This window comes from Corvus moneduloides, chromosome 4, assembly GCF_009650955.1.
Source record: "Corvus moneduloides isolate bCorMon1 chromosome 4, bCorMon1.pri, whole genome shotgun sequence".
NCBI lineage: Eukaryota > Metazoa > Chordata > Aves > Passeriformes > Corvidae > Corvus > Corvus moneduloides.
In genome coordinates, this window is record NC_045479.1 from 6,492,626 (window position 1) to 6,505,438 (window position 12,813).

Here is a 12,813-nt window from a genome sequence, read left to right on the forward strand (position 1 = left end):
AGAAGAGAGCTCTTGTAGGAAGACAATGTATTTATAAAACACGAGGGAGAATCTGTATATCCCCCAGCTCCAACAGAGAGGTGGCCCAGGAGTCGTCTTGAAGGCACAGAGCCACTTTAAGGCAGGTAACTCAAAGGGACAACTCAGATTTTCAACACAAGGCATCTGTATCTAAAAAACAATCAACTTCAGACATTTGTAGACAATAAGGAGAGATGTTCATACCAGGCAAACATCAAGACAACGATGAAACAAATCATAATTTTCACACAATACACTTTGCTCAGATTAAAAGCCAGCCCTTCTTCATTCCCTTGCTGACCTGCAAAGCAAGCCCGAGCACCACAGCTCAGGCCTGAAGACACAGTCACATTTGTAGGCAGAGCCCCCTTGCCCTGCACCTCACACTCGGTGGCCCGGACTCCCCAGCCTGGTCACATCCCACCGTGGGGAAGGTCTCTTGTGCAGCATGGTCCATCATCTCCCCAGCCACAGAGCTTCCGCAGCAGCTTGCTCCTGGCCTGGTGCAAGGAAAATCCTATGCAACTGACTTCCTCTGGCTGTCCAGGCAGGACACAGCCAGGATGCACATGAAGGCCAGAAACCGCAGCACAGCTTCCTAAAAAGATCCTGGTGACAGAAATGTGACCAGCTGTTGAGAGGAGTCAGCTTCCTGGCCATGTCCTTTCACTGCATGGCTGAGGGATCCGCTCCTGCTGTGCTTCCTGCTCTCCCCCTCTTCGTGACTCTGTCTGGGGAGAAAAACTGCAGCTTGTTTTGGAAGAGGGGCAGCAGCCCCAGAGCGAAGCCCAGCACTGCTCCTGCAAGGTTTGCTGCTGGCCAGTAAACTGGGGACTGTGAGCTCTCTCCCTACAACCTGCAGTGAGGTCTCTGAGCATGTGGGCTGCAAGACAGGTTTTGTCCCCAAGGGCTCTCCAAGCTCCTCCATGGAGGCTGCCTGCTAGTGCCAATTAGTGTTTAGCTTACTACTGCAATGCTTGGATACCAACTGAGAATTCCCACTGGAAGGGAAGAACATTTGAGATGGCAGCCTTGACAGTGGGGAAACTGGCCATCAGGAAACTGGACTGAAAACCAGTAACTCCTTACATCTCCACCAAGGAGTCCTCATGAGGTAGTTCTGCTTACCACTGGCCTGGGCTACAAGCTGTGAAGGAAGGAGTACAGTCACAGCTGAAAAATGGGGGCAAAATCCTCAAATTCTGCTGGCAGTGCTGCAGTGAGGGGTGCACCCTACTGTCCAGTCCACTCTTTGCTGGCTGTCCTCTGTGGTGGGGAAGAGGGGCTACTCATGTCATTTAAGCCAAGCGAGTTACCTTCTGGATGCACCTAACTCTTGCCAGTGTCTGCAGGTGAATGCCAGCTGCTAACTTTAGGAGCTGCAGACCACATCCACAGCCAGATGTGAAAGCCCACAGTACAAGTAACTCTTGCTCCCTGTGCTCGACTTAGGAGCTGCCACCGAATCCAGCAGCTCTCCACCTGCAGACCGGGCACCATGCTGGTCCCAGCTTGATGGGGCCAGACAGCTGGGTCTGCTAACGCCTCGCTCGCCGTGTCCCGGCTCTCGCCCTCCCGACAGCCTCTCCCCATTCCACAGGGATTGCGTGACACAGCCAGCCTGGACAGGCTGTGCAGGCACAGTCCTGGAGCCTGGAAAGCAGCTCACCTGCACACTCATGGAGTTGTGCCTGTGTCTGAGGGAAGCACAGGCTCTGACATGCACCCAGAGCAGCACTGACACTGCACATTCCAGGCAGAAACAGAGCTTATTGCAACATTGCATCACGGGGCTCTGGTCTCCCAAACTCTTATAATACTTAAAAAAAAAAAGTGTTGACTCTGTCAGCCTCTTCCCTCTCACCCCAACTGCAGTGATTTAATTTCTTAGGATCTGCATGGGTAAAGTATTTTCCCTCAACAGGAAGACTACTCTGGCTTGGGCAGCTGGCTAAGGCTGCCTCTTCTGGGATATTCAGTGTCTCCATTCTGGCAAAGGCTCCACGGATTCAAAGACACAACCACCTCCTGTCTACATCTCACCACAGCTGCACACTGCACAGCAGAACTTTCTGGTATCTGGTTGACCTTTTCTAAATCCATCAGTCACAAAACCCAGATTGATGCAAACAGATGATTTGACACAATTTCTATCTCACATGCTAGAACTTGCACATTCAGTTTTCTACTGCAGTAGCGGAACTTGATGGACTCGTCGAGCACCACAGACCCAGTAATAAATGAATGCCTATTCTGAATTGGCATCTACTCCACCAGCAAAGAGCAAAAAAATCTAGTACCACGTCAGTTTTGCTTGTATTCTGCATACATCCAGTACTCCTTCCCAGCAACTCCCCAGAGAACTGGGCACCATGAGCAGCATCCTCTGTCACACTCTCCTCTCAAGCTTGAGACCAGTAGCAGCCTTTTCAGCATGGTATGGGGACACTGAAGCTCCAGTGTAAAGCACTGAGTGAGCTGGGATTTCTGGGTTTAAACAGTCTTCTAAAATGGTTACAGGGTAAAATAATCTTGCCTTACACTTACAGGAGTTTTAGGGGATGAGACTTCCCTGTAGCACCAGGCCAGCTCTCTCTCCACAGTTCTTGCATCAGTGACAGCATGGGTTTGCCCATCCTTTTATTCAGTCATCTGTCCTCACTGTTCATTACACCCAGTGCATGTGCCAAGACCTGAGGCCACCTCCTCCGTACCAGGCCAGAGCTCCCAGGGCTGCTCCAGAGATGAAGCACCAGCAGCTGTGCTGGCTCTTCAACCAAGAAGCCTGCTCTTGACATAAGAGTCAAGCCACAACAAGACCCAACTGTGAGGCCATAACTTATTAAATTAACTTTTAGATGCTGCATAAATGTACAGGATTTTGAGAGCTCTGTCTCCTCTTCTGACAAATCACAATATTTCAACTAATAAAATATTGCCACTTCTTCCCTGCTAGGATTTCCCTGATATTGTTAGGACAAACACACGTCTGTCAGATAAGGCTGCAAAGTTCCTCCTGAGATGCCCTGTTAGCTTCTCTGTACAGACCCTCCACTACCCTCAGGCAGTGGATCAATAATTCAGGTGGAATTGTAACGTCACCCTTGCCACTCGCCCAGCTACAGGCAAACGTGGCTCTTGTAAGGGAAATGTATTTGCATCTCCATCCATGGCCCATAATTTGCTCAACACAAGCAGAGTTTTTCCGAATGACCAAAGTGAAAAGCACAGAGAACCATCTAAGCACCAGCAGCCTGAAGTGCCTATCAGCTCCTCTGCATCCAGATTTCCTTGAGCCAGCACATGGGCATGTGGGTGCAATACTGATCAGAGAACTTTGGTCCCCGGTCCAAAACCATGGATACTGGAGAGATGGCAAAGGAAAGGAAATGGGAGGAAATGGGGATGGTTGTGGGTTCTTTTTTTTTTTTTCATTCAAGTATTGAATGAGAAGCTGCGTTGCTCTAAATAAACCATTCTGGGCTTAGGAGGGATTTATGTTGTTTGGTGCAAGACTCAACAGGAAACAAGGCACCTCTCCCACTGTACCTTCCACCAGACTGCATGGCAGGAAATGCAAGTCCTTCACTTGTCGACATCTCCCCCACATGCCTTCCCAGCCACACATGGATCCCACATCTTGGATACGATGTCTCACAAGAGAGGCTCCCACTCCGCTAGCCTGATCATCCCTTCCTCAGCTATGCCATCCCATCAGAGGGCTCTGGAGGCAGAGGAAGAGTTTGGGCACTCGGCTGTGTGCCCCAGTAAAGTGCACATCTGGATGAGATGGTGGACAGCTGCTGAACAGCTCTGGGATTGAAGGCTACAGTGTCTTCACCTGGCGTCGGTTCCACATGCCCCGCTTCGAGTGAAACCAGTGGAAAAAGTTTCTCAGGGAGAGACGCTCCACCTCCAGCCCAGCCTGTAAGATCCTGGCAGAAAGAAGAGTAGACTTAGGGAAAATTTCATCACAAAGGTACTGAGGGACTCAGCCTCAGGAAAACTCTTAAGTTGTGCTATTGACAAGAGACTGCAAGCAAATTGGATAGTCCAGAAGAGCTCAGGGGAATCCCATATCCATAAGCAGGAATCTAATGACACTTTTTGAGTACTTACACACCCTTGAGGGCAAGACTGGTCAGGAGTGCCTGCATATGCCAAGACAGGAGGAAAGACAGCTGGCAGCACTGGATTGCAGTCAGCTGACAGAAAAGACAGGACAGGCCCCAAACCCTACAACTCCAAACCCAGAGGCCCAGGATTTGTGCAGCGGAGATCCCTCATCACAAAATCCTCAGAAATTTTAACTGTACCTAATGATCTTCAAATGCTCTCCACCATTTGGTCTTCAAGGCAATTCAATTGCTAAATGTTATATGGGAAATGTGAGGGACCCAGACTGTGCTCTGCACTGCTTGAAGAGGACAAAGTCTTCACGATCACCAGTGCCTGATCTGCATGAGACCAACCGGCAGTGTGGCTGGAAGGCAGCAGAAAATAGCTCTTCTCTTACTAGTAGCTGCCGCAGAGTGTTTTGTGTCCCCTCACCTACTAGGTTTGAGGTCAGGATTTGCTCAAAGACCCTCCCTCACTGGCCAAGGTTATGGCAGCAGTAGTCATCTCAATCCCCTCAAATCCCCACTCCTGTGGTCATTGGTTCTCCAAGATCTGATGGGCTTCCCCTCCTGAGCACTTGAACAATGACGATGGATGCCTACCTGTCCAGGAGTTCCCAGTCCTCTCCACCCCAGCGGTCCCGAAACTCTTTTGTGTTCATGCCTCCGATTTTGTCCAGGTCAGACTTGTATATGCCCAGGAGACCAAACCCATTCACCTCCCAGTAGCCTGAGGAGAGCACAAAAGAGGCACAGCTTTGTTGGGGCTTTGAACCATTGATGGCTCTAGCAGAGCTGCTGGAGTGAGACTCAAGCTACCTTTAGCATAGTGTTGGCACCAGGGAGCAAATTCAGCACCAAAGCAGAGCCAACCATGCCAACCAGCTTTGGGAATGAGAAAGGCGTGTGGACAGACAGCGTGGTCTGTCCTGTCAACTTGTTAGCAGAGCCTCTCACATCTCCTGTCTGGCAACACAGCTCCTGGACTGTCCCAGCTTCCCAGGGTTGTCCCTGTGCCTGGATGGCTCAGGATGGCCACCTCTGTCTAAAGGAAATCCTATGCTAAGATGATCTGTGCCACTTTTCTCCCTCCAGCTTGGCTTGTTTCCCTCAGCCCTGGTCTACCAGCTCTCCTCGGGATAGGCTGTGCCCCCTAAGAAAAGAGAGATATGGACAGACAGGAATAAAGGAGGGTTTTTCCAAGGTCCTTAAATCCATAAAGAGCCCTAGGAAACAACATCAGACAAAGGGCTCTGCTAACTTTTTGATCTCAAATTCCAGGTACCTGATGCTGTTAAACCCCACCCTATGTCTAACACACACTCACGCAGTGGACCTAGAAGTACCTCAAGCTCCAGACCTTGACAGTACCAGAAGAACAAATCTAGAGGAGGCAGGCACTTTCTTCTTTCCCCATTTCCCAGAGTCTGAACCGAGGAGGCTCCACACCCTCTTACCATCAGGCCACTGTGGGGACATCCCGCAGTGCAGCCTCATGACCATGGGTGCAAAGGCCATCTTGCCTTCCACGCAGTGCTTCCTGATTGAATCAATGACTCCAGCTGGGAAGTGGATGTGGAGGTCACACAGGAAGACAATGCTGTGCGGGTCCTGCAACCAATCATACCGGTTGGGAAAAAAACAGGTTGACTTTCAGTAAGTCTTTCTTGAGGGGCAGGAAGACAGAGACACGGGAGCCAAAGTCTCATTACTGCATCAGAAACTGAAATCCCAAGGGCTGGAAAAATGTCCATTGAGTGGATGTTCAATGAGGAGTGTGAAATACCATGACTGTGGCCTGGCAGAGCCAGGATCACAAAGCTGCTGCTGCTGCTTTCCCTCCTGTCTGACAGTCCCAGCAGGTGGACAAGAATCAAACAGAGCACAGGCTCCTCAGAATAAAGAGACCCTTACTCTGGAAGGGCAGGAAACACACCTACATTTGAACTGGTCTGCTAGGCTACTCCCTTCCCTAAAATCCAGCGTGTTCAGTACCAAAGGCAGCGGCAACACCAGACACATCCTGCAAACTTCCCTGTCCGCCCCAAGGCCCCCCTGACTCACCGTTATGAGGTCTATCCCCGCCTGCAGCCCGGCAGAACGCTCGAAATTGCCCGTCAGCTTCAGGTACCGATAGCTGGGGGTCAGAGGTGAAGGGGAAGTTCAGAGGCACAGGAAGCACCGCAGGCAGCGCTGCACCAGCACTGGGCTGTGGAGCTGCCCTGGCCCCGTGCACCCTGTGAAGCACAGGAAGCCTCTGCTGGGGGAGCGCACAGGCCCAGCACTGCTCCCAGCCCCAGTGTGCTCAGAGAGTCTTGCCCCTGTGCAGTGCCTAGCAAAACTCTTCTCAGCTCTAGCCCAGCTCTGTCCTAGGACTAGACCAGGAAACCCCTGGCACGTAAGGGAAATGACCAGCAAAGGCTGTTTCAGATCAGAGTAGGGTCATTCCAGCAAGCAGAGGTCTCCACACTCTCTGTCCCACTTCTCACAGCTTTCTTGTCTTTTCTGCCCTCCCCCTGCCCCATCACTGTGAGACTTGCTTTCTCTTCTCTCTTGCAATCTTGAAACAAGAGACAAATTCAACAAATTTGGCTGGAAGACTACACCAGGTATTGCCTTACACTTTTCTAAAACGATTCCATGAAAATATGTGTATGCACATCGTAACAAAAACATATTCATGTGTATGTGCAAGGTCTGGATGGATGGAGTCTGGTTTTCCAGCTGCAGCAGGCTGTGGCTGGTCAACAGAGACTCCCAGATGTGCTGTTTGCAGGCACACGTGTGTGAGTGGCTTTTTGTGACCAAGCAGTGCTCCCACCTGTGCAAGGTCGACCTTTTCAGAGCCTTCTCTACATCCATGTCATCACTGCTGTAGTCTGTGATGATGATGCTGAAGTAGGGATCCTTAGTGACTCGGAATAGCTCTTCCATGTCAGAGATGAACTGCAGCACCCAACGTGCCTGGTTTTTCACTAGTTGTATTGCAACACAGGGAGAATCAAAGCAAGCTGATTTCAATGGTGGTGTTTTTTCATAACAGGCAAGGTTTCTTGCCTTCTGTTAAACCACAACAACCTTTCATGGATGATGAAATAGGCCCAGGCTGAAAACCTGCTCCAAGGAGCCAAGGAATCAGTGTGGGTTCTCTCCCACCATGTGACAGGGGTTTTCTCCGAGGTTACAAGCCATGGGTGCTTGGGCCCTATCACATTTCTGAGGGTATTTAACTTGGAGGGAACAGAAACTGGAAGTGACCCAAGTAAGGTGGTTGAGACTGGCTCACACCCACTGCCCAGGACTGCCCTCGATGTCCTGGGGAGGCAGGTCCCCCTTACCTGGCACCACAAAGTGAACCACGGCCCGGTGGCTCCAGGAGAATCCCTGGGGCCAGCACAGCTCTGGCTCGTTGGCCGCAGCCATCAGATGCCGCCGGCGGCCCCATGCCAGGTTCCTCATCTTCCTCTCGTCCTCCTCGCTGCCGCCAGCGCCCTGCCAGCCCCGCGCAAAGACGTACTCGGAGAGGCGCACGAGCCGCCCCCCCTGCTCCCGCAGCTCCAGCTCCAGCAGGTAGCGGCTGCCCCGCATGCGGTCCTGGCGCTTCTCCACGTTCACGATGCGCTGCAGCTGGAAGCGCCTGCAGGAGACACGGCTGCCCTGCACACCAGCCCCCCTCTCCCACCTCCAGCCCCCCTCTCCCACCTCCAGCCCTGCTGCGCTCCTTCCTCCAGGCCAGCACAACCTTTTTTGTCCCCGGCTTCCCCCTGCTTTGCTGCACTGCTTCCAAAGTCCCATGGGAATGTTTAGCACCTGTTTCTCCTAAATCCACAAGCATGTGGGTAAGACCTGGTATTCCAGCCAAGAGAAAATATTTGGCAAGAGAAATGAAATAAAGGTGACACAGAAAATAACAAATGTGTCTGAATGATTGTGTAGGGCTGGTAATAGTGAGTGTATTCAACACCACCTACAACGATCTTGGCACAGGGAGCGTGTTTGGGCTACTGAAACCGGCTCATGACAGCTTATCAAATAAGAATATGGAGTAGGACTGAGCAATCATACAGTAAAAACTGGCAGGACTTGTACCTTCAGAATGGCCAAAACTGGATGAAATGCCAGGGCATGCCCTTTCGGATCATAACAAGAGTTTCTGCTATAACACAGATGCTTGTCAGTTAAAAATCCTGAGAAAAGCTTGTGTGTACTGATCAGTTACACCTGACTGACTGATGTGACCCTGAAAAAGCAAATGTGATCTTAATATGTAGCATTAGGCCTACTTCCAGCAGGCATTAGAAGCTAGTAACAGCCATTCCAGGATACTGTCACTTATGCATAGGAAGATTTGCACCAACTGAAACCTGCATGGAAAAAGATGGATAAAAAAATTATAAAAATTAAGGTCAGGCCAACAGAAGGGTCAGGAGTCAGATTGTTTAGCTTATGGAGGCACAGAGGAAGTGTGTCTGTTTGCCAGAAGGGATGGTAAGTCTTGAGAAGAAGAACCATTCCAAGACCATGTAACAAAAGAGCACCAGCAAAAGCTGGTACCATTTCTCAGGCACAAGAGGCGGGCCTGAAGTCCAGTCTTTTACACAGATTCCTTGCCTGAAATCTTATTTACCACACCTAGTTCATCCTCTGATTCTCACCAGTTCCTCACACAACAGGTATTCCCCTGCAGCATGGTAAACCAGCCCTAGGACAGTGCCCCCCAGTTTTCTCACTGGGCCTTACCCTTTACTCCTCTGGTTGAGCTTCCTCAGGAAGACACGTGTAACTTCCAGGGCCTCCCTTTCTCTTAGCAGCAGATTTCCTGAGGTGTTGCATTTCAGGTCAATCCAGTCTGTGCGCAGCATGTGGAAGTCCAGGTTGCTCATGCTGAAGGTCTGCTCCCAGTTGACTGCCTGGTCAAACATTGGTACGTAATCGAAATCCTCCTCATCCTCCTCCTCTGGCTCCCCATCCACTTCTTCCTCTTCCTCTTCTGCTGCTCCTCCGGACTTGCCCTTCACAGGGGATGCCACCTGCACCTGTCCTTTGCCCACATCCCCCTTGTTGGCCACCTTCTGCTCAGCAATGTAGGACTGCACCTGGCTGAGCCACTGTGGCAGCCCAGGCTGCTGCCTGGGGCTGGCAGCAGTCACCGCGTGTCTCCCAGCTTTGCCAGGGACTGGGCCTCCTTCCCCAGCTGGCACGGTGCCTGCTGGCTGCAGCCTGTCCTTCGTGGTGCTGAGATCTCCTCGAGGTCTCACCCCTGTGGGAACTGTGACCCCTGAGTCCCTTGGGTGGCCAAGCGACTGCTGCCTTTGAGTCACAGTCCTAGAAGGAGGGTTTGCCCTTCTGACAGGCGCTCTCCCCTGGATGGCCCTGGCATGCTGCGGAGGGCTCCTGGAATTGTCTTTGACGCCAGCTTTTAAATGGGGTCTCTTCGTTACTGGGTTTCCCTCCAGCCCAGTCAGGCCGAGGCTTTGGTTGTTAGAGGCCAGCATGGCTGATTTGACACCAGACCTTTTTGTCCTTCTCCCTCGTATCTCCTCTCCTGCATTGCCACCCATCAGCGAGAGGAGCCGGCGATGCTCCCAGAGGGAATAGTCCTCGGGAACGTTATCACTGCCCAACACACTGCTGGGAGCGTGGCCCGCTGGCTCTGCCCTCCCTGTGCCGGGGTGCACAGGGGCACTGGTGCTCTCCACATCCTGCTCCTCGTACTGCAGGTCATCCAGGTTCCCCTCCTGGGAGCCTGCAGGATGAATCGAAGTTACACCTCTGGCATCCTCCCACTGCCTTCCCTGCCCTGACCAGGCACCCAGCAGGCAGGAGGGGCAGCTACTTCTCGCCTCCTCTCAGTGTTGTCTCTCCCGCTCAGAGGGACAGGGATGTTCTCTCACGTGGGAGCCGTGCTCTTGCTGCCACCAGCCTCCTCAGCACCCATTATCCACCACTGCCACAGGCTGTGGAGCTCTCCAGCTTTGTCCTTAGCTGTCGGTCTGGCCACAGCCCTGCAGGGCAGGTGTGAGCACAGGCTGCCACGCTGCACACCTCTGGCTGTGCTGCTCCTGCCCGTGTTTTTGCTAGAATTGCACCTGAGCTAAGCTGTGGGCCTGAGAGCTGTCATGCAGCCCACTGTTTGGTGAGCTCCCAACCTGCCCTTAAGAGAACTAAAAGTGGCAGCAAAAGTCTCCTCCCAGACACAGCAATCTGGCAGGGAAAGGCTGTGGCTTCCTTGGTATGGAAAGTCAACAGCTTCTTTCAGCTGGTGCTGCAAGACCACACTCCAAAGTGCCAGATAAAAGGATCCTCTGGGTTCTGGCATTAGGGCCCCTACCTGGCTGCTCTGTCTTTTCTCCAGAATCCAGGCTCTTCTCTGGCCGATCCATTTTCATGTACTTGTAAAATCCAAATCTGCAGAGGGAAGAGCAGAACACAAGTTTGATGAAAGCTACTCTGCCCTTTCCTGGAAGGAGGAAGAAGATCCTGAGCACAGGGAGGCCATCATCAGTTATTTCTCTAGGAAAGTGACCCTTCTTAACCTGCAGAAAAGTCCTCCTGAATGGGTGGGAGTCCTTGCACAAGGTGTCTGACTGTTGCAGGGAGGGAGCATGCAAGTGGCAGTTCCCTTGTGGGGCCACCACTGGGATTTGGGCACCAGTGAGGATGAGTGACATGCATTTCTTCCCCCAGAGAGAGGCCTGGTAGTGAGCATGGTTTGGCTTTCACTGTGTCAGCTATCAGAAGGCTTCAGCCACTGGCAGGCCAAGCTTGCTGGGAATACACTCCCTGATGCAAACATGCTCTGACTCAGCTACTGGGTTAACAGTGCAAGAAAAGCACTGGTAGTTTCCACTTGAGACCTAAACATATTTTCACTTAAGTCATCAAAAGAAACTATAAATGCTTTAATGTTTTGCAAGACTTAGGGGATCTTTTAAGAATTAAGAAAATTCTACAGAAGTGAACATGAAATTCCACACCAATTCCAGCCTTCAAGCTCCTCCCCACCCTGCTAAACCCACATTCACAGCATCCTACCTTTCCAAATAATAAGGGTTTTCCTGGTAGAAACATTTGTTGTCTTTCTCCATGTGGCTCAGACGGCTGTAATCATTTGGGTAAACAAAGGATAAATGAACCTGGGAAGAAGGGAGAAAGACAAAGTAAAACCCTCATAAATGCCAGACATCAGTCACAAGGTGACCCAGATGTAGTTTCAGAGTAACCAGCCCTTTTTAGAGGGAGCAGGAGTTGCTCACTCTCTGCCTCTCCAGTAGCAGGCTGTGAGAACTGAAAACAGAAAGAAGCATGCTAGGATACATGTATGGATGTGCCTTTTCCTCTCTCTCTCAGCGTCTGTCCACCCCTCTAACTGTGAGCCTAAGTCCTACAACAGAGTGAGAACTAAGTGGGAGAGAGGTGGGCAAGTCCTCCTGAAGAGAGGACTTTAGTAATCCACACATAGTACAGTCCCCCCATGGAGAACGAAATCCTCAGCCACTGTGAGACTCCCTGTGAAGGCAAGCTCAGGCCCCATGGCAAATGGGATCTCTCTCCTTCCTCCTCGTGTATTCCTGGGCAAGCACCCGATTAAGAAACCCAACTTACGAACTGGAGCCCCTGGTAGCGCTGCAGAGGAAATCCATTCACCAGGTAGCTGGGCTTGTACGGGCAGTCTGGCAGGGCCCGGCGCACACGGGACTTGCTGAGCAGAGGCACTGCGGAGAAGGAACACACAGGCAAGAGCTGCAGGAGGAGCCCTGCTGCAACCCACGCACCAGCTTAGCCACTTCTGTCCCCGGGTTCTATTTATCCATCTGAAATAGTAAAAAACAGATTAAACAAACTTTCTTGCACAGCTCAACTCTTTACATTCCTTTAAGATGCTTACACAAAAACGTGCTTGGGGATGTTGTGTGAGCTGCATACCAAGAAAGAGGAGCTGGCTTTAGTCTGTGCTTTCTCTCCTACAGTGACCGATACTGTCGCTGCCCCTCTCTTCTGCACCAGGGATAAAAAAGCATGGCCCAGATAACTGCGGTGTGGGAGGACAATCCTTCCCAGCTGTGCTCCTGCACAGGCTGCAGTTACCTCCTCAGCTGCTTTGCAAGTCTTACCTTCATAAAGAGTGTCCCGGGGGTCAGGCTTCAACATGTCAGCGGGGTGTGCCCTGCTGCCGGCGCCATCAGCAGGCCGGCTCCTGCCACTGGCCAGCGTCTGCGGGATGTGCCCAACCTCATCCATCTTCAAGAGCGTCTCATCTAGAAACCAGAGACACAACACAAGGGGACAGAAGGGCTAATTTGTCCCTTGTCCCAAAAAGCACCTCTCTCCATTGTCAGCCCTTGCCAAATGGCATTGCATCCGTGGCACTAATGCTGTCTCTGGCAGAGGCAAAGGAAAGGCTCTGACACAGAAAGCTGGAGATACAGAAGCTGTGGGGTGGGAACGTGGCTGTCACTGAAGGCAAACACACAGAGTGATGAGCAGTGCAGGAAAATGACCTCCTGCCTTGGACACACCAGCAGTGGTGTGCTGAATAGGCCCCATGCTGGCAGGAACTACTGGACACCTCTGTATTATTAGGATTAAGTTTCTTTTCAAAGGAGATAAAGAAAGGTGAATGGGAGGAGAAACCTGAGGAGCAAAGCTTTTGCCTGTGCTGGAAAAGGATCAG

General features: G+C 51.6%; 1 protein-coding gene across 1 annotated transcript in view; it reads right to left on the reverse strand.

Moving 5' to 3' along the window:
* Positions 1-10: 10 nt before the first annotated feature.
* B4GALNT3 (beta-1,4-N-acetyl-galactosaminyltransferase 3) overlaps positions 11-12,813 on the reverse strand; it is a 64,735-nt gene continuing 51,932 nt past the window's right edge. The window contains exons 10-20 of the mRNA XM_032105184.1: positions 12,254-12,397; positions 11,745-11,854; positions 11,175-11,275; positions 10,471-10,547; positions 8,880-9,885; positions 7,478-7,776; positions 6,961-7,114; positions 6,204-6,276; positions 5,597-5,750; positions 4,743-4,869; positions 11-3,956 (exon numbers count right to left, since the gene is read on the reverse strand). Coding sequence (XP_031961075.1) covers positions 3,848-3,956; positions 4,743-4,869; positions 5,597-5,750; positions 6,204-6,276; positions 6,961-7,114; positions 7,478-7,776; positions 8,880-9,885; positions 10,471-10,547; positions 11,175-11,275; positions 11,745-11,854; positions 12,254-12,397 — 2,354 coding nt within the window. The 3' untranslated portion in view covers positions 11-3,847. The remainder of the gene's footprint in view (positions 3,957-4,742; positions 4,870-5,596; positions 5,751-6,203; positions 6,277-6,960; positions 7,115-7,477; positions 7,777-8,879; positions 9,886-10,470; positions 10,548-11,174; positions 11,276-11,744; positions 11,855-12,253; positions 12,398-12,813) is intronic.